Genomic DNA, 20,578 nt, shown 5'->3' on the forward strand with positions numbered 1-20,578 from the left:
CAAAATCGGACCGTTCAAGATCGACAAAAAGATTTCGGAGAACAATTACGCACTCGCGTTACCCTCGACAATGCGACTACGGACCAACGTTTTCCACATCTCGCTTCTGGAACCAGCACCCAAGAACGCACGACTCGACAAGGACGCTGAGGCAGAAGACGAAGAGGAGGAGTGGGACGTTGAGGAAGTCCTAGATTCACGCATCACGAAAGGACAGTTGGAGTATTTGGTCAAGTGGCTAGACTTCGGCCCAGAAGACAATTCATGGCAACCAGCTACAAATCTCAACTGCCCCGAGAAACTTCAGGAGTTCCACCAGAGGAACCCGGATCGACCAAAGGAAACCCCGCAGATAAGTCGACCCCGGCGAGGAAGGGGTCGTCCGAAAAGCTAAACACGGTCAACCGGGGGACCAAAAAAAAAAAAAAAAAGAAGGGGAAGAAAGAAGGACGCACCCCTGATCCCAGAAGGGACCGGAGGAGGGGACAGCAACAGCACCCGAAGACGGCTGCGCGCCAGAAACCTCGCGGCGCTCTTGCTCCGCCAACACTTCCCCCTCCTGGTTGAACATCACCAGCGCTCTGTCCTCAAGAGCACGACGCTGGATACGGAGGCGGTCCGCTTTCGCCATCAGCGTGCGGATCGCATCCGCAGTCTCTTGCTCCTCACGATCGAGATTGCGCTTCTCAATCACCATACGCTCGACAGCGGAATCGTGGTAGCCGAATGCGTCACACGAATGGTTACCAACGGACAAGCAATTACCACAGACGTCGGAATTGTCGGTCGCCTTACAAGTTGCAAGTTTCTTTTCTTTGCAACGAGTACACTTCACCATTTCGGTACCAAAGAGCTCGGAGATGCGCGCGCGTGTACGACGGCGTTCAGTGCTGGATTTTTGTTTTCGTTTCGGTTTCCTTATGCCGTCAGTCATGATGAAGGATGGTGTGGAAGGAAAAGGAGGAAGTTGCTAACCAGATTGGATTGAGGACTGTTGGCGCTATTTCAGGAGGTTGGCTGGGGATGCGGCCGACGGGACGTCAGCCCTGGAGGAGGGGCATCGTGTCACGGATATGCCAACATGTGGGGCCCAAGGCACGGGACGCCCCGGGCCAGTCAAACCAATCAGGGATGCAGCAGGGTGATCAGTGAGCTCAGTCGCCAAGCAGACTGAGCACAGTGAGCACCGCGATCCCAATCACCAATCAGGATGAACAGGACGTTCTAAGTGATCAGTGTGATCAGTGTTCAGAGGAACTGAGCACACTGAGCACTCAAGAATTAGACAGGTATATAGTCACTCGTCCTGGAGAGCTCTGGGAGTTCTCCAGTTAGCAATCACAACTACAGTTCGCTACAAGCTCGAGAGCCTACTGTTGAGACAAGTCTTTGTTGTGCACCCTTTGGCTGCACCGAACCTACGCACCCTTGAGAGAATACCTTCGACCGATACTGAACCCTAACAGGACGGGTCCAGAGACAGGTTCGTCACACTAAGCACCCTTGAGAGAATACCTTCGACCGATACTGAACCCTAACAGGACGGGTCCAGAGACAGGTTCGTCACACCGATATAGTAGCAGGGTTAGACTCTTATATAAAGGGAAGTAATAGATATACCTATATAGTATAACCGTTACCTATAGAACCTAGCATTGTATATAGAGTATATATAGTATAATAGTTAGAAGGATTAGATTTAAACTTATAGGTAGGAGCTATTATAAGTTTGAAAGGGAAGTATAAACTAGGGTAACAAGCTCCCTCTCTCTAAAGGGATATAGAGTCTAGAATTTCGTTTTTTCCGTTTCTTTATTACGTTTATCCGCCTAGGGCATCCTTATATTTAGTCAGAGGCTTAAACCCTCTCAGAGTTTAAAGGGTATACAATTCTATTTCTTTTTCCGCACTTATTAAAGTAACCTCTTTTTACGGTAGTTATAACCGCGGCCTTCTAACCAGAAGGCTATACACGCAGGTACATTAATTCCACGGTCGTAGGATCCGTAGTATTGAAGATTGTTCTCTAAGCCAATTCCTCCCTCATACAACATTGACATTACAACGTGCGCGTAGCACGTGACCCACTGTAAGTGTTTGGTGGTGTGTGTGGTTTTGAGGTGTATCGCCACTTTAATACTAAAGGAACCTCGGTAGTTTGGGATAAGAAATGGGGAAAGATTATATCGACTACCTACTAGCAACGGATTCTCCCTCTTTTCCACCAGTTTTGGATGGAAGATCTAGGTTGAACTGTGCAATAGGATAACGCCCTAGCCTACGGGTCTAAATCCACTAAGGCATTTATAGCAGAAAAGTTCCCCGGGGCCACGGTAGTCGCCTGGCCACCCTACAGCCCAGATCTTAACCCTATTGAGTATGTGTGGGTTTGGATGAAGCGTTGGCTTGAATGCAAATACTATCAACGGCCTACTGGGTTGGCCCTTAAGGCTGTAGTTCAGGAGGCGTAGGATGCAGTGCCGGCCGAATTCCTACTACGTCTGGTCCATTCGATGCTGAGGAGGCTGCAGGCCGTTATTTACAACTAGGGGGGATATACTGGGTACTAATTGTAACTCTTTTGTATGGCTAATTTGTATGCGACGTTGGGTATCTCCTAGTCTTTGCTTGTATTTATCAAATCTCCTACAGTTTAATTGATTGGCTTCATTACCCTTGTTGTGGCCCACTACAAGTCATACACTAACGAACAAACTAGGGGTGGACTGTATCTATGGCTGCGAGCAACTCGGGCGGGGTTTGTACGGAAGACGATAGCCGCCACTGGGATATAACCAGCTTACCCAGCTTTTGCAGCATTTAGAATTACACCACTAATTCCAGGTACACCCCACACAACAGGTTGACATTTAGCGATTTACGACATAATTATCACATGATATACATATATACCATATTGAGATACCGGCTATATCATTATCGAGCTCGACCTCTCGCCTGATTTTTAACTTTCTGATAGTACTTCGGTACCGAGGCGTACCCAACGCAGTGCCCTACAATTGCACTCGGTACAGGGCCCTGCATTTACACCCAACGCAGTGCCCTGCAATTGCCCTCGGTACAGTGCCCTGCGATTGCACCCACCAAATGCAGTGCCTTACGAGTGCACTCGGTGCAGTGCCTTGTAATTGCACCTACCAAATTGGATGTAGTGCCCTATAATTGCACTCGGTGCAGGGCCCTACAATTGCACCCAACGCAGTGCCCTGCAATTACACTCGGTGCAGTGCCCTGCAATTGCACCCAACGCAGTGCCCTGCAATTGCACTCGGTGCAGTGCCCTGCAATTGCACTCGGTGCAGTGCCCTGCAATTGCACCCAATGTAGGGGCCTGCGATTATATCTAACCCAGTTCCATATACATTTGGTCCTATTGTGGAGAGAGCTGGAAAATTGGTGGTTAGAAGGATTGATAAAATGGGGGTCGAGGTTCTGATTGGCTAAATTCGTTACAATCGCAACGATGGGGGGTCTGCCTATTTTGCGCGACCTGCCCCCCCCTGCATAACCTGCCTAATCTGGGTTATGTCCCAGTGGCGGCTATCGTCTTCCGTAGTTTGGCCTGGTCGACCCCTGATTTGACAATCTCCTCATGGTCTTCATCTAACCGTCATGGTACCTGCATTTCCACTCTCCGCGTGTAACAGTCGTGATGTCAAGCTCTTCGGGTGCCAGTTTTGTCTCCTAGATCCGACCAACTGGTACTTAACCCTGCACACAAACCCCTTTTCTAATGAGCAAGCATCCACCACCAAGACGAACAAACTCCTTGCCGGATAAGACCCCCAAACAACAGCCCCCCATGCCGTCCCTCCTCACAACCCTCCTCACCACCCTCCCCCTCCTCACCCACCTCCCCCCAACCACCACCGCCACCACAACCACCCCCACAAGCATCACCACCCCCAACTGCACCCGCCCCTTCCTCGAGTCGCTCACCTCGGCCTACCTCGCCGCCCAACGCGCCGGCGACCCCTCTCTCCTCACCACCATCGCCAGCCCAGGCCCCAACCTCATCTACCTCGAAAACAACCTCGCTACCCCACTCACCACCTCCACCCTCGCCACCCCCCTGCGCATCGACTTCGCGCGCACCATCCACGACCCCGACCAGTGCGCCGCTTTCGCAGAGGTCATCGCCGCGACGGATGAGCGGCCGCATGTTATTCATACCCGCTTCGTGCTGGCGCTCAACGATGGTGTTGTGGATGGGAATGGGGCGCGGTTAGAGCTGCAGCTCGTGGAGTCGGTGGTGACGAACGCGGGTGACTGGCTGTTTAATGCGACGGGGACTTTGGAGCTGAATGCTGGTGAGGGGGAGGGGGCGTGGGGGGAGATTCCGGAGGGGGAGCGGGCGGCGGAGCGCGGGGCGGTGCAGGCGCTGGGGGATGCGTATTTCGATCGGTTTGGGGATGTGAGTGTGGTGGTGCCGTGGGCGGCGGAGCCGTGTTATAGGCTGGAAGGGGGGTTGCCGGCGCGCGGGGAGGTGGTGGAGGGGGAGTGTGTGATGGTGTGGCCGAGCACGATCGTGGTGCCGTATCGGAGGTATGTGGTGGATGTGGTGCTCGGCGCGGTGAGTGTGTTTGTGGGGTTTCCGGGACTGGACCGTACGCAGGGCCAGGCGGCGATGCCGGATAGTCATTTGTTTCGGGTGGAGGGGGGGAAGATTAAGTTCTGTCATACGGCGTCGGCTTGTGTGGTGGATGGGTGCGGGCTGAACGGGACGACATTTGGGAAGAGGGGGCTGAGGCCTGTTAGGTTGAGGGTTTGACGTTGGGCGCGTGATTCCGAGTAGTGTCTGATGGGAACTGCGTGTTGAAACAGAAAGTGCCCTTGTCGGTGATCAGAAAGATCGGCTTCTTCACTTCTCTGCGACGTAGCGCGATGACGATGTTGCTGTATCCCTGGCAGTAATTTGTCCAAAGGTATCTGCCGTCGCCATGCTCGACTTCCCTTCTCAGCTTGGGATCGCGGACTGGCTGGCGAGCAAACTCCCGGCCACGGTGAGCGAAAGCACAGGCGAGATGAGATAGGATATCTGAATCATGTTAATAGCTAGTGGCAGCCGCCAGACAACAAACGCCTCCACTCACCGTCAGTAGTCTCACAGTCATTTTCTCGCTCTCCTTGGACCCTTCAGCAACCTGAACCAGGGTGATGAGCTTCATGGCGCTTGGCCCAGTCGGCATCATCATGAGGCAAAACCACAGGATCGGGTCGGAGCCGAGCAGACTAGTGTTGGCCGCGAGGACATAGATGGTGCTGATAGAGACAGCCGGCCAGGCGATGAAGCGGATGAACAGGATGTACAGGGTTGTCCCGAGTGGCAGGTTCATGGTGCTCTCGTTGTTGTCTCGGGCCTCCTTGGTGGAGCAGAAGAGGGTGATTCCGGCGACGACAACAGGCAGGGTGACAAACAGCCCTCCGATGGACTTTAACGCCGAAGTGAGCCAAGCGGTAAATATGCCGCCGTTGTCCGCGTTGTTGAAAAAGGCGCGGTGAAATTGTGGAACCAAGCCCACAACGGCGCCGATGATGGCCCCAAGCAGTGGAGTGTTGAAGAAATCGAGGATGAATAGAAACCACCATTTGACCCGGACAGACAGACGGTTCCATCTTTGGGGCGACATAAACCAAGGCCGCCGATGGTCAGGTGTTGATTGTGGCTTTCCGCTCTCCCTAGGCAGTGAGAAGGAAAAGGAGCTACGTCGCCGGGGGTGTGGCGACCTGTTTGGCAGGTGGTTATCGAGTAACCGGGTCTCCTCGTTGGCTTCCTCATCTGGGACCGCGGCAAAGATATGAGCATGTCGATTGCCTTGACTGTCTCTCGTTTTGTCGTCTTCATCCTCATCCTCAGCGGCGTGTTCCGAGTCGATCAGGCGCGGCCCCACGGCGAAAGTCACGCAATTGCTGATGGTCGAGTAGACCAAGAGGTAGGCCTTGGCTCGCTCCATGAGTTGTTTGGCGGTCTCGTCCGTCACGATGAGTGAGTCTAGAATCCCCGTATCTTCGAGTGCCGTGATGAGAAGTAATGGGTAGCTTGTGCTGTTGTTGATCAGGATTGCCGGAGTGACGAAGTCGGGCATGCCCAAGACGCGGTGCCCCCAGAGGCCAACCAAGAAGGAAACGATGTGGACGATGATGCCCCATACTACGATCACCAAGTACCTGCCGGCGGACGAGGCATGGAGCTCGGAACCAACTTTGGTGATCAGCAGTGCCGGAAGGAAGATGCGGGCGCAGATTTTGGATATGGACTTGGTGTCCACGCGGTCAATGAGCTTGAGATGGGCTGCTATTCCGCCTGAGAGTAAGACGAGGAGGACCGATACACTGGCCTGGACTGCGGCTATGAAGGAGGGGAGGAAGCCGGTGGACATGTTGACGGCGGTCGGGTAGGGAGGTATAGAGGAGGTGTGCGTGTGTTGGTGTCCGGTGATGGTGTATGTATTGTGCCCTAAACGTCGACTCTCGGCGATTAATGGCGGTAAAAGAATCAGGTACGGCCTGCTCAATAACAATATTTTTAGCCACTATCTTCAACGAGATCGAGCATCGGGGGTGAGCACACGGGCAGTTTCCTCTCTCGGCGATGACGTTTAGAGGTGGCGAAAAGGGGGGCAGGGGGGCATGGTACGAGGTACGTACCTACAGAGATCTTCCCGAGTCGGAATCCGGTTCTTGGAGCTTGAAATGTGGGCGTATTGCTGGCAGCGCTTCGCTGGCCGCATTGAATACACAAAACTTGCAAATCTCTGGGTAATGAATGCAAGTTGCCGTTGTATAATGCAGAGGTGTTGTGGTTTCTGTCTGAATTTCTTGTCCGTAAATTGGTCCGAGAGGAAGAGGTAGCCCCGAACCACATGTATTAACTATTACACAAGGTGATAAGTCATGGCAGAAATCAAGGCAGAACTCAAAAAGCTCATGATTGCATTCTAGGAACGGCAGCTACCCCCTAAAAGCATTTGACTAACAAATCTCAGAAAGACATTCTACGAACAAGTCCAAAACACCAACAACTAACAAACCCCATCATCCCTAAACTGCACCACCACTCAAGCCCCCACCAACTGCTCCACCACCTCCCTCAACTCAGTCGTCCCATACTTGGTCGCCCCCGTCGGCTGCGGGTCCACATGCAAGATAGCACCCGGCAAATAACTCTTATTCATCTCGGCATAATAAGCTGCGACCACGGGCGGGAAGACGGCGGCGTAAAAGTCGTCGAGCGCCTCCTTCTCCACCAGCCGCAGCTCGATGCTCTTGCCGGTCACCTCCTCAAAGATTTTGTGCACGTCGGCCGACGTGTAGGGGCGCGGGCCCTGCAGGTCGAAGGCGTACGGGCTGCTGCCGGGCAGGGGCGTGCCCGTGGCGAGGACTTCGGCGGCGCAGGTGGCGCCGATGTCTTTGACGGCGATCTGGGAGATGGGTTAGCTTAGGTTAAGGGAGGGGGGGTTGTTGTTTTGCTTGTTGGGGGGGAGGGGGTGGTGTGCTGGTGTGCTGGGCTGCTTGCTTACCATCTGCAGGGGATGGTCCAGGGGGGTGAGCGTGGTGTGCAGGAAGCCGGCGGCGAGCGTCTCCAGGCCCATGCCCCAGTTCTCCATGAAGAAACCGCAGCGGACAAAGACAACCTCGGGCGCGGCATCGCCAAGGACGACCTCGGCCTCGTGGTTGCTCAGGATCTCGCCCTGGATGAGGTATTGGTGAGTGGCTCAGTTTGGGTCGCGAGTTGCAATGTGACTTACAGTCCCATGGTCATACTGAGCACCCATGCTCGACACGAGGACAAGTCGCTGGACGGAAGCCTTCTTGGTCGCCGCCTTGACGTTCTCCGACACGCGGCGGGCATGCTCGACGGGGCTCGAGTTCCCGAAAAAGGGCGGGGTGATGTGGAAGACGGCGTCGGAGTCGGAGAAGTCGAGGGTTGCTCCGTCGTCGACATCGCCCTGGACGGCCTCGAAGCAGGCGTGAGCCTTGAATTCAGCGGGGACTTTGGCGAGATCGCGATAGTAACCCCTGACGGTGGGGTGGGAGGGATCGGCGAGGAGGACGCGGATGGCGGCCTGGGCGGTCTTGGGGGAAGCTGGGACGACGGTGATATGCATTGTAGAGGTTGGTTTCGAGATATTGTGTGTGTTTTTGGTGTTGTTGAGTGCAGTGTTGTTGACTTGTTGTTTGAACTGAGCGTGTAGAGGGTGTTATGATGTTGGGATGTCAGTGTCGACTGAGATGGATGTCATAACGGAGGTGATCCGCGGTTTATAATCCGCATGCAGCCGCGCCGGAATTCCAACTCGATGCTCACCCCCTTCGTAACTCCGAGCTGCAAACTGGCATTCTGCAACCTCCCAAGCCTCAATCTATGGGCTGACGACCGCCCGATCATAGGCCTCGTCATCAAACTGTCCCTTTTGACGCCCAAACACACAATATCAGTATTCAATATTCTCGCTAGTTCGCGTCGAATTAGTCAACAACTAAGAGGTCTCCCGAACCGTCTGACAGTATGTGCACCTTGGCAAGCAACTCCTCACACCCTCACTTGGGATGACGGAGTCGTGGTTGAGTAATCACCCAATTAGCGGCTGAAAGGCCGCGTGAAGGGACGCGTTTACCCACTTCGAATGGTCAAGACAAGCGAAGCCAAGCAAGGTGACGTTTTCTGATTTGGTGCCTGTCAGACGGGGGAATCTCAAGACCACAGACGAAAAAAGGCAACCTGCCCGTGATTAATAATCTCATTCAATTGTGCCAAAACTCCACGCTCATGGATTCAAGAATCACCAGATCACCACTCTTTTCCTCACCGTCCGCGTCCCTTCCATTCTTCACAAATTCTTCTTGGAACATACTCCGTCCCAGAGGACATGTCACCCCATCGCCTCGCCCCTAACCAAGTGTTCCGGTTTCAGCCCCCCCCCCCCCCCCCCTCGGCAACGGCCCACTCGGGCTGAACGAGATGTTGCCCGCCTACCCACTGACGCCCCCAATCAATTCATACTCGCCGAACCAACGCTTGGTCATCAACCTCGGCGAAGCGGTGCTCGGCCGAGACGAGGTGAACTTAATCCGGATCATCATTTTACCTCAACTCTGGGATTGAGGTTGTGCCAAGCCGAGGCGGAAGATGGTGTCGAGGCAACGAGGGCTGCTCGGTGATAGAGTTGGCGACTGGAGCAGGGGCTCGAAGTCCCCGGTTGTTTTGTGGCCCGACTCGATACGGTGAACTCGCTGCATGACTTGACAGTTGCGTTTAAGCCGCGAAGCTCCGTGTTCCGTGTGTGACGAGGAGGATGGCGCACCGGGAAACCCAACAATGAGCGGGCCCGAGAGAGGCGAGGGAACCAGGTTATGACCCTCGTCAGGTGCAAAGCCGTCCTCTGCTAGGCAAGGAACCGCCCCTGGGGTTGGCTCCGTTTATGTGTCGCGAGGCGTGTTCCACGGCCGCCGTCTTCCTCGGGCAAGCCCTCGCCAACTCGTTGCTCTGTTCATGCCTCGTGGTAGTCCGCCGTGTGCAGGCCAGCAAGTCCCAACATCCTCACAATCCGGGCATCTACCCCTCCTAGATGCAATGCCCAGGCTGTAGTTGTTCTTCGGTCTCTCGCATTCAGGCCGCCTATCGGTTCTCGGACACTTGATGATGTACGGTAGCTGCTCGACCTCGTGTAGACAGCTGTATCTGACCCTGGGGTACAGTTGTTGGCACATGGCGTACCTGTGGAATGGTTCCAGCGTTAGTTGAACTTGTCGAAAAGGCCGAGGAGAATAAATGGCCTTGCCTGTAGGTGTGCGTGTTGAATACTGGTTAGAGATGAGGCGGACAGCTTCGCGGGTGACTAGAGGACGAAGGCCACATTCCGAGGTCATTTATGGGCCATCTACACACCTCCACACTTTGCCTCGTACACTAACTAAATGTGCATGGGAAATTAGGATGATGCAGGCTTGTCCAAGGCATCCAGCCCAAAAACGACAGCTGACCATTTCAACCAGTCAACACCACCCAAATGGAAACTATTGGCTGAGGCAAGGCAACATTTGCATTGGACCCGCAATCAAGACAGAAGGCATCCTCGGGGAGTGTCGGTGAGCATGACACGCGATGGAGTGCTTACGCCGGTCTTCTAATTATCGCCTTGTTCTTGGTGCGCGCTCCAACTTGAAGGGGCTGAGAACTGAGGAGTTGGCTACGGAGACGGCGAGCGGCAGTATGCTTCACTCTGTCTCGAAGACAATGATATCAGGGGCGAGAACAAATCGAACAGGACCACGCTGACCAATATATATATGATATATCCTCCTGCGTGAGTAGCCATATCCGTTGAGTCCGTTCCACAAAAGCCCCCAAGTCCCCCATCTTGGTGTCGCGGTTCGGCGTCACCCCCTACATCCAAGCCAATGACGAGACGTTCGCCCTCCACGGCTCTGTAATCGGCGAGGCACAGCGTATGTTCGTCCCCGTCGTGACGCAGGTGAACTCGGGCACCAGCGTGCGCACCTCTCCGCCGAACATGACTCTGCAACACCATGGTAGTTAGCACAACACCGTACCGACTTCGCTCCCATTACCGCCAAAAGCAGCAACCAGAGAAACCAACTTACGGACTCCCCGGATCCAAATCCGAACACGTCCAATTCACCCTCAGCCCCAAGAACCGACTGGCCATATCATACCGAAACTCACACCCCGTCGGCGCGAGCGCCACATCGCCCACCGACTGCAACACGCACTTATTCCACTGCAAATCCGCCGACGAGTTCGTCGGCACCTCCGACACGGGCACGCCATCGGCCGCCACAATCGCAAAATTCCCCGTCGACGCCGCCGCCGTCTGCAGCTCCATCCCAAACCGCGCGGTCACCATATCACTGTTCGCCGTCGTCGTGTTGGTCTCGAACCCGTTGAACCACCAGGCCGGCGAGGTGACGGACGAGATGGTGCAGCTCTCGCCCGTGGGCAGCGGGTCGTTGAGCGAGTAGGGCGGGAGCAGGCCGCGCGCGGTCACGTTGCCGGCGACGGTGCCGTCCGTGCCGCCGGAGCAGAAGGTCGTGGTTTCGGTGGTGGTCTCGTTGAAGACGCTGCATTCGAGCGCGAGGGGGATGGTGCCGGAGCCGGTGATGGAGAGGCTGCGGTTGGTGGGGTGGTGTTAGTGATGGCCTTGAAAGATGGGGGTGTGGGAAGAGGGGAAGGGAGAGGGGGGTTGTTGGCTCACGGCTGCGCTGGGTCTTGGTCGTCGCAGAACCAGGTCTGGTCGATGCCGAGTGCGAACGTGTCGGGTTCGAACGAGAGGGTGGTGTCGATTTGGTACTTGTCAGCCCGGCGATATGGCACTTGCCCCTCGCATGACAGAGGTTGTGGCCCGGCAGCAGCGCTCAGAACTCCGCCGCAGGAAGCGGTGTAGCCCAGGTGGTCGTTCCTGACGATGACGAAGGCGTTTCCGGACTGGCGCTGTCCTGACAGCTTTCTGAGGTTGATCTGGCTGGCTACCACCTCCCAGGCCGGCTGGGAGGCACATCCTGCGATGTCATGTCCTGGTGGTCCACTAACATATGATGGAGTGATTTTGACGGGAGAGGAGAGGGCAGCTTTGACAAGCAGAGGCTTTGCCGAATTACAGGTCGTGGTTTCACTCTCGTCGGTTGTGCAGTTAAGGGCAACTGAGCCGTTTCCAAGGGCGGAGAACGTGAGCCTGTAGCATCAGTGGGTTAGCGGCGTCGGTGAGTCGAGGGAGATGGTGTGATGATACGTACGGCTGGCTCGGGGTCATGTCGTCACAAGGCCATGTCTCATTGAACATGAACCAGGCTGTCGAGGTGTCGGCCTGGAACGACGCGAGGAACGGTTGTTCGGTCTGATTCCTGGACCTGCAGCTTTGCCATCCTGCCGTTGGGGTAGTTGAAGTACACCTGAGCTCCGCTGTGACGTTGGTAGCCCTGTTAAGAGCATGAAACGAGGCAACAGTCAAGTTTGCCGCTATCTGAGACGTGAAGTCCTGGACAAGCCAGCTTGGTGTTGTGAAGGAATTGGCGGTGCAACCTGCGGGTATTTGTGCCCAAGCAAATCCATTCCCAACTGCTGGAGCAAGAACAGCAGTCAGCGCTGCAACTGATAGGAATCGTGCCGCCATTGTCGCCTCGCTGCTCTCTGTTGCTTGCATGCCGAAGGGCCGGGGAAAGGGCCCAACGCCGAGGGATTGGGCATTTTGAACATTTTCAGCATTCGGCCGTGTGCTGTCAGTGACCCCGCAGTCTAAAGATACCAAGAACGACCAGAGTTTAGAGGTATATTTAGATGAATATATTCCGGCTGTAATGGCTCAGATAGACGGACCCTCTGGCTGAAGGCCCGGCAGTTACCCTGATGGTCGAGTGTTGCATTTTGTGGTGCCGTGTTGACCCGGAATTCGGAGATTTCTCACGATGCCATGTGCTTATCCCACAGCTCAGCTCATCGTTGGGAACCAGTGTGTATGCAGTGCATAACAGTTTGTGCCGTCCCAGGGACAGCTGTACACCCCCGAGTTTCACCGCACATGCACTCGACAATTCCCACAGGGATGAGCGCATTCTCTGGTGATACGGTTGTCTACCGCAATCACTTTAATGAAGACCCAAGCGTGACAAGGTGATATGTGTAATTTTAGACTCGATGTTGCCGAAATGTGCTCACCATAGGTACCCTTCTAACACCCCTCCCTCCCCATGTCCTGCAAGATCCTCAACTCCAAAGTCCCATGTCAAAACCCCGTCCCCAACTCCCAGCCGCAACAGCAACTCTCAACGGCGAACCGTGGCCCGGAGGGTTGTTCTGGGAGCGACCACGCGAGGGGCGAACCCGCTTGCTGCCAGTGTTCTTGCTCATGGTATTGGCCATGGCCTTCACCATGGCATTACCAATGCTGGCGGTGTTGTCGTTCTTGCCGGCATTATCGTCAAAGACGGACCCGCGAGGGCCCGGCCGGGCTTCTGCAGCAGCAGCAGCCTTGTCGACGTTGCTGCGGGCGCCCCATGGCCTGCGAGTCGAATCGCGGCGGCACCGTCGGCGTTGGTCGGCTTCCTCGCCGAAGCGTACGAACCCGCACCCCCGGGACGGGCTAGTCATGGCGTCGGACATGATTTTGGCGGACTTGCACGACGGGAACCGAGTTTGGAAGAGCGAGACCGAGACGAACTCGTTTACCTCGGGGCCGAGGCAAACGGAGGCGTCCTAAATTCGGCCCTCGGTCGTCTGTTGCGTGGTTAGCAGGAGCCGCAAGGAATCACAAGTCCGGATACATACCACCCAAGACCGGACACCCCCGGTTAAGCTTGAACACCCGGGTTGAGTTCCGCACCTCCGGCCACCGGAACGCGAGGAAGAGACAGCTGGCACAGCGCGAATCGAATAGGCAGGGCCGCTGATGTTGCGACCTGTGGTGTTGAGGTTAGTGTGTAGCCCACAACAAAAAGATTCAAGTGAGCACGTTGGCCATACCTTGCACATCGAAACGGCTGGCCAGCTTCTTCTTTTCGCCACGCGCCGCGGCGGCCGCAGAAGACCCGGAGGAGCCTGTTCATGGTTAGCGAATGGTGGATGAAAGGAAAGGCAGGAAGAACGGAACAAAGTGAAAGGGAAATGGCGTACCTTAAGCAGGCCAGCGACAGGGCCACCACCCGACAGCAGTCTGGATTTCTTTACCCCCCCCCCCCCCCCCCTCCTCCTCCCTCTTTCTTCCCCCGCCCACCCACCACCACCACATCCTCTTTCTGCCAGCAACGGCGGTTGGGGGAATGCCGGCTTTTATGGCATACCCGCGAGGGCAGCCCCGACAACTGTTGACACAAGCCGGTTAGCTTCATTGCTTTTGAGCACAGCAAGCTGCGTGACGGGGGACCCAGCTGAGCGAGGGATGACTGGAGAAGGCCGAGAGAGGAGAGGAAGATACATAAGGCGAGGTGAGGAGAACGGAAGCATTGGAAAAGGTGGGAACAAAACAAGAAAAGCACCAAGGGCAGGAAAAACAAGAAAAGGCACCAAAGGTGAAAACACAAAAATAGGAATAGACAGCAGAAAAATAAAGAAAAACACCAACATACCCCGCAATCGCATCTCGGACACGATGGCATTATACCATCGTTCCTCGTTGCTGGCGTGCTCGGCCCGCCACGCCTTCCACGAAGCCTCCCGGAAGACCTTCCCCCAGCAGTTACCCGACGTCACGAGGTGGTCAACCAAGTGACGCGCTTGGGCACTTACCGGGATGAAGCTCACCGATTCTAGGTCGCAGTCAGTACAGGGGATGGCTGTGTGCCGAAACGGTCGGGTTGGGAGCCCGGCGAGGCGGTGTTGTGCAGCTGACTTACGGCTGTGGAAGTCGAGGAGATCCGAGTTTCCGGAGCTAAGCAGGTGTAATAATGTCAGCTATCACGCGGGAAGTGAATGAAGAAGGTGGAGAGAGATGTAACGCCATAATCTGGCCGCCAGGGGGCCCAGAACGGAGGAACGGTGGCCAAGAGGGAGCAGCGGATGGTAGGGCGCCAGAAGAGGCTCGCCAGGAGGAAATTAAGGCTGAGAAGGGCAATGGGTCGATGAAGGCATCATGGAGGGAGACTCACGACATCTTGGTCTTGTTGAAATTTTTAAAAACTTGAAATTTTGGTGGTGTGATTTGAAGTTTGTGGTAAGAGGAAGATCGAGAAGGGTAGGAAGAGGTCGATTTATAGACGAGCAAGAGAGGGACTGCAGTGCAATGCTCAGTTGCAGATGGGCAACGCCCCACTGCCGAACAACAAGATGCCGCACTGTCAAGAGCTTGATGGGAACACCTAGTAGAGATCTCTGATCACAGCGTGGAGATGAGACGAGACTTTGGTCACACTCGGTCAATAATACAGACCACCCTGAACAAGAATGAGAGAAGGAAAACTGGAAGGATAATGCCTGGACATATGTAAGTTACTTCCTTTTTTTACTTGTCTTATCATAAACGATTCCTGTCGGCATGGTGTCAAAGAGTCAACTCCCGGTCACCAAATACAAGCCAGACAACCCAAAGTCAAATACCATATTCATGGCCATTGTCCCTCTCAGCACTATGGCAGTTAACGAAAAGGGACTGAACAAGGCAGCCGCATGAACCAGGAAAGTATTGTCCTGTTGACTGTGGAAAGTGTGGGAAGATCCCCGAGCAGTAGAAACAGCTGAGTGTGTGCTTTGTGGTTTGCCGCTGGAAAGGTTCACAATCAGGATCACACACTGGCACCATTGCCAATGGACTAGTTAGGGTACGAAGCTAACCCGGTTCTCAGACAGGACATTGTCGTATTACTCCAAACAAAGGCGTCTGACCTTGGGTCCCTGCCTTTTGGGAAAAGAAATCCAAGCCAAGTAAAAGAACGTCACACCAACCCCAATCAATAATTCAGAGGACACAAAGGGAAGGCTTGACAGCATTGCTTCACAGTCAGGGGCTCCCCTTGGCGTCTACCTGTGTTTGTTCTCGGCATTCAGGGGCGGATGTTGATCGGTCGGCGGGCGATACGGAACTCAGGGTCACCCGTGAACACCACGTGCAAACGAGGGACACGTTAGCGAAGGGTATTCAGGAGGGGGATACATTTAAGAGGGGGATACATTGAACAACGGGATACAATGAAGAGAATGATACCGAAAAAGAGGATACATGGAAGCGCAGGGTACGATGAGAGGGGGCTATCTTGGGGAGAAGGATGCATAGAAGCAGACGACACCGTGATGTACAGCGCACATCGAAGAGGAGGATATAGTGAAGAAGGATCAGAATCAAGGGACAAATACATAGAGAAATACACCCCGAGATCGCATCACCAAATGGGGCCGAGCATAAGAGAGAGGCGCCGTGAGGGCAACGGTACCACACTGAGTTCGATAAAATCCCACGCTGGAGGGACCTATACGATGGGCCCGAGTTATGCCAATGACCATGCCAAACCAATACCTAGGCGTGTTTGGTAACACTCCGTGTTGAAGGCACGAAGCAACATTATCCTACAAATATATATGCTCAAGTACAACGCTTCGCTAATGCAGACGCTCTTGCAGTAATCCACCAAGCCATGAAGAATAGCAATACACCGCCCTTGTCAACCAACCGGCCAGCAAAGTTGCCAGATCCTCAAGCGCCAACCTGCTTGAAGTCTTTATGTACCCGGATACCATGCAACGGGACCTCGTCACCGCTCAGGCTGGCTCCATCCGCCTTCGGACCCGCCGGCCGACTCGTCACAGTATACCCGTATCCATGTTCCGGTCGGAGCTCGGCATCCACCCCCCGTGTTGTATTCCCCGAGGTCTGATCGTCGGGCAAACGGTAAAACGTCCCGTTATCCTTCTTGGTAGACTTGTGGAGCTCCACCTCGGTGCGGTCGCTGAGGGACGGCGTTGTCGACTTGGGAAAGTTCCTCGACGAGGCGCCAGTGGTGGCTCCGGCGCGGGAGGTCAGGATGGTCCGCTTGATGCCCACTTTGCCGGCAAAAAAGGTCATGACGGGGCCGAGGGTCGGGAGGCAGGCGGAAACGATGCCGGCGGACATTTCGATGGCCGTCCACCCCACGGTAGGGGCGAGGCTGTAGCTTGGGTCGTCGTTGGTGTAGGAGAAGAGGACGCTGAAGCGGTATGCGGAGGCAAAGACGACGCTGGCGCCGAGTCAGTGAGAATCACACGAGGAAAAACGACGCGATGGGAACTGAAGAAGAGAAAGGAGAGAGGAGGGAAACAAAACGCCGGTTCACTTACAAGAAGCCCAAGCAAAAGGCGATGGTGACACCGATCTTCTCCGGCCTCCGCAGCTGCAACTTCCACACCTGCGGGATTGGCAGGATCAGGATGACGACGTCGGTGAGGATGGTGGATGCCGCGTTTGCGATCCAGGTGCCGACTTGATCGATGCAGTGGCCGGGGAGATCCGGATACCATAGTTTTTCCACAGGCACACAGATGAAAATGAAAAGAAAGGTACACGTTATGCACCAGGCCACGACGAAGCCGCCGATGCCGTAGGCCATTTTCTTGAAATAGGCGAAGTGGAAAATGCGGTAATACATCAGCAAAATGGCGATTTTGGTCCACACCAGATTAAAAATGTAGAGGATCTCGGCCACGACGAGGAACTTGGCCACGAGAACAAGATTGTCCATGGAAACATGGTCTGCGTGAATGCCCATACCGGCGCTATGCATGGCAAAAATGAATCCGACGACGACGAAGTTCCATAACTGGCCAGGGTTGGAGTCAGTGGTGTTGTCACCGGCCGTGAGATGTTGGCACCCTAAGTAGTACCTCGGGAACGGCATACCTGGGAAAATATGATCATGTAGTCATCCCACCAGAGCTTTTGTCCCTTCAAGTGGCGGCTGAACAACCTCAGCGCTACTGACACAACGGCGAGGACGGTCACTGATGCGACGACCTCAACGGTCCATGGTTGGAGGTTGTGAGGGTCGTACCCCGGGATTCCAGGGAGCACAGAGTCCGCCATGGTCGTTCTGGTGTCGTTGGATTTGAGTAAAGACGCAGGATCGAAGGATCAAAGGGCTGGCCGGCTACAGGGAAGTTGCCGGATTTTGAGTTGTCACCATGCTCAACAACAACGTGGGCGCCACGGACAGGGATACGACAAAGTTTCACTTGACAGGCGTCTTATGTCGTATCTGAAGCTACTCTTACATGGGGCGTGTGGGGTGGGTCGATCGCCGAGAGTTGCCCAAGGGTCTTGAGACGTTGCTATCGACCGGTGATTTAACTCACACGACAGTCGAGATTGTTGATCAGCCCGACTCTCCGATCACGTCACTCCCCTGCAGGTACCTTGCCATGGTGAAACAATAAGCAAGCCGCGCCCTTGGCATCTTCGAGAAGTTGAACATCATGGGCTCGGGGTCGTCGTCCTTGAGGGGAACACAGGCGTCAGAAGACCGTTATTTTCCTTTTTCCTGCTTCTCCAATCACAACGGTTCGGGCCGGAGAGTTCGTGGGAGCCCAGTGGGGAGAGGTCCACCGTTCAGACAACGGTTTTCTCAACGAGTGGAAGACAATGGGGTTTCCAGGGATGATACTTGGTAGGGTTTGCAAAGGGTTTTCCTGTGTCGTAAACGGACAACACTTCCCTATCCGTTGGAGATGTCCACGGCTTCTTGGCATAACCAGGAGCGTTGCAGCGGGAAAGGGGTGCAACAACGACAGTCTCCGCCGAGGTCCACCTCCTCGGCACTTCCACGGCACTTGGGGGCGGCAACAACTTGGCCATCAGTGGCCATCAAGGCTGGCATTGGTTGACAGGCTGACCAGTAGAGCAAAGCATGGCAAAGCGTATGTTGCTTTTGCACATCGTACCTTGGCCATCAAGACATTAAACCCCTTCAATATCGGGCCTGCTTCGAGGTGGCAAACACTCAACCGCCACTCATGGCGAACCACCGAACCAACATGCCCGCCCATACCGCCCGAACCGACCCTTCCGGCGATGCCGACGAGTTTCACAAGGACCCGTCTCGAAAACCACTCGTCAACTACTGACAAATTTGTACTAAGCTCGCTAACTAACGTGCTAACAACGGAACGAAGCCGGGCTCCATTCCAGTTGGTTAATATGGCCAATCAACAACAATGCCGATCGGGGCGTTATTAATTCGGGCCTAGCCGCACCCTTTGACCGACACTCTCCCGGATCTGGAACTCTTCGCGTCGCGCGCTGGAGTCGGGCCTCCACTTGACAAGGAACCCCTCACCAGCAGTTCGCCGAAGAGGTGCTCCAACTGTCTCCGCTACTAGCGCTCCAGTTATCTCCAAGACCGGACCCCGAGACGAACCTCTCTGTCGATCAGTGCGGTTGCTTCTCCGCGTCCCTCCACGTGGAAGCCCGAGTCAGTGCAAGTCGAACCGGTCTCACACACCGAGGCAACACAGACCTACACCCTGCCGCCGAGAACAGCACCTCATCACCCCATCACAACTCACCAGTACCGACACACACACCATCACCATGGCAGCCACCACCACGGTCGAGGTACCACACCTCGGCGGCATCAAGGCCGGCTACGCCCTCTCCGGCGGGACCTACGACCCATCCAAGCCGACCTGCGTGCTCATCAACTCCATGTGCACGACAGTGTCACTCTACCGGGAGCAATTCAGCGACGCCTCCCTCACAAACACACTCAACCTACTAGCCATCGAACCACTCGGCCACGGCGCGACCAGCTGCGCGACGGAGCACTTCACCTACTGGGACACGGCGGTCATGGCGCTGCAGGTGATGGACAAGCTCGGGGTCGGCAGGGCCTTCGCGCTCGGCACCAGCCAGGGCGGCTGGATGGTCGCGCGCATGGCCCTGCTCGCCCCGGACCGCATCCAGGGCCTCATGCTGCTCGGTACGTCGATGGACTACGAGTCGGCCGACTCGCGCGGCAAGGGGTGCTGGGATCCCAAGACGCTGCTGGAGCCCTTCTTTGAGAAGTGGTGCAGCACGACGCCGACGCCGGATTTTGTGGTTGATGATGTCTGGTGTGGCATGGTCGCGTCGCTGGGTTTTGGTGCTGGCGGTACCGCCGAGATGGTTGCGTTCTGGACTGAGACGCTGAAGGAGATATACAAGGGCGATGAGGGCAGGAAGAAGGTCAAGATGGCGCTGGCGTGCCTGCTGGACAGGGATGGGCTTTGCCGCAGGGTCAGGGATATTACTTGCCCCGTGTACTGGCTACAGGTATGCGATGTTGTGGTGTGTGCGTGCGTGTATGGGCAAAAGCTGACAGTTTCCGAAGGGAACCGACGATGCGCCGTTCGGGACGACGGTCCCTGCTGAACAGATCAAGCTGTTCACCTCATCCAAGGAGGCCACCCTCACCATGATCCAAGGCGGCCATCATTACTTGAACGCGACGAACCCCAAGGAGGTCGGGGCCAGTCTGCTCCAGATGGTCAACAAGTACAAGTGAATTAATCACCACGAAAAAGAGATACACAATACCTGCTCAACCCTTCAGGGCATAATACAAGACCGTGCCGGGCGGTAAATACTGTTCTGGTCAGAGACTCGGCTGGCTCACCCAAGATCTCAAGCGAACTAATTCTGGTATCCCCAAACGCAGTCTTGCGGTCTACGGGTCTCGAGCAGTTGTTCCTTTCCTTGGTCACAACACTAGGTACCTAGTCCTCGGTACCTCATGTCGGACACCGTCCTACCACTGTAGCTAGAGATGAAGGCTGGACCCGAACCCGGTTTTGGCAACGCGAGGGAAGATGGGGTACGTACCTAGTTAGCCACCGTTGATAAGCTCCGCGCTCTTGATACAGGCCTCAGCGGCCCTTCATATCCAGTCTTCTCCGTCATGGGTTCCGTTTGCCGAGAGATCCCGTAAATAAGGGGAACATCATCTAAGGCTGCCGCTTCGACGAGGTCGAGCGAGGCTTACACGGGGAAGACACCCGGTTTGCCAAACTCGTCAGTGCAAAGCCCCCCATCACAACTCGTCTTCCCAGCCTGGTCGCCCCTCGATGTATAAATGTAGTGTTTCTTGGTCGTGGTCTCGACTTTGTCCA

At 55.2% G+C, this 20,578-nt stretch overlaps 6 protein-coding genes across 6 annotated transcripts; 2 read left to right on the forward strand and 4 right to left on the reverse strand.

Moving 5' to 3' along the window:
- Nucleotides 1-3,398: 3,398 nt before the first annotated feature.
- Nucleotides 3,399-4,792, forward strand: B0H64DRAFT_427732 (uncharacterized protein; the record flags this gene model as incomplete). Its single annotated transcript, XM_062805805.1, has 2 exons — nucleotides 3,399-3,722; nucleotides 3,916-4,792. Exons 1-2 carry the CDS (start codon nucleotides 3,634-3,636, stop codon nucleotides 4,790-4,792), a joined length of 966 nt encoding a protein of 321 aa, XP_062653996.1. The 5' UTR covers nucleotides 3,399-3,633.
- Nucleotides 4,793-4,978: 186 nt separating this feature from the next.
- B0H64DRAFT_332327 (auxin efflux carrier) lies at nucleotides 4,979-6,401 on the reverse strand (the record flags this gene model as incomplete). The annotated part of the gene is made up of 2 exons (XM_062801043.1): nucleotides 4,979-5,059; nucleotides 5,115-6,401. The coding sequence occupies 2 exons, from the start codon at nucleotides 6,399-6,401 to the stop codon at nucleotides 4,979-4,981; spliced, it is 1,368 nt and encodes a 455-aa protein (XP_062653997.1).
- A 622-nt stretch (nucleotides 6,402-7,023) lies between these two features.
- On the reverse strand, nucleotides 7,024-8,238 carry B0H64DRAFT_59445 (uncharacterized protein). Its single transcript, XM_062808484.1, has 3 exons — nucleotides 7,770-8,238; nucleotides 7,542-7,712; nucleotides 7,024-7,442 (listed from the first exon to the last, which is right to left on the reverse strand). The coding sequence occupies exons 1-3, from the start codon at nucleotides 8,127-8,129 to the stop codon at nucleotides 7,080-7,082; spliced, it is 894 nt and encodes a 297-aa protein (XP_062653998.1). The 5' UTR covers nucleotides 8,130-8,238; the 3' UTR covers nucleotides 7,024-7,079.
- A 1,951-nt stretch (nucleotides 8,239-10,189) lies between these two features.
- On the reverse strand, nucleotides 10,190-12,408 carry B0H64DRAFT_350467 (uncharacterized protein). Its single transcript, XM_062801432.1, has 4 exons — nucleotides 11,776-12,408; nucleotides 11,238-11,714; nucleotides 10,627-11,151; nucleotides 10,190-10,541 (listed from the first exon to the last, which is right to left on the reverse strand). The coding sequence occupies exons 1-4, from the start codon at nucleotides 12,180-12,182 to the stop codon at nucleotides 10,409-10,411; spliced, it is 1,542 nt and encodes a 513-aa protein (XP_062653999.1). The 5' UTR covers nucleotides 12,183-12,408; the 3' UTR covers nucleotides 10,190-10,408.
- Nucleotides 12,409-16,157: 3,749 nt separating this feature from the next.
- On the reverse strand, nucleotides 16,158-17,519 carry B0H64DRAFT_452552 (uncharacterized protein; the record flags this gene model as incomplete). Its single annotated transcript, XM_062807205.1, has 3 exons — nucleotides 16,158-16,677; nucleotides 16,778-17,320; nucleotides 17,401-17,519. 3 exons carry the CDS (start codon nucleotides 17,517-17,519, stop codon nucleotides 16,158-16,160), a joined length of 1,182 nt encoding a protein of 393 aa, XP_062654000.1.
- A 1,326-nt stretch (nucleotides 17,520-18,845) lies between these two features.
- Nucleotides 18,846-20,356, forward strand: B0H64DRAFT_59485 (Alpha/Beta hydrolase protein). Its single transcript, XM_062808485.1, has 2 exons — nucleotides 18,846-19,742; nucleotides 19,801-20,356. Exons 1-2 carry the CDS (start codon nucleotides 19,023-19,025, stop codon nucleotides 19,972-19,974), a joined length of 894 nt encoding a protein of 297 aa, XP_062654001.1. The 5' UTR covers nucleotides 18,846-19,022; the 3' UTR covers nucleotides 19,975-20,356.
- The last annotated feature ends 222 nt before the right edge of the window (nucleotides 20,357-20,578 follow it).

The sequence above is a fragment of the Chaetomium fimeti genome (genome assembly GCF_033439085.1).
Source record: "Chaetomium fimeti strain CBS 168.71 chromosome Unknown B0H64scaffold_13, whole genome shotgun sequence".
Lineage (NCBI taxonomy): Eukaryota > Fungi > Ascomycota > Sordariomycetes > Sordariales > Chaetomiaceae > Chaetomium > Chaetomium fimeti.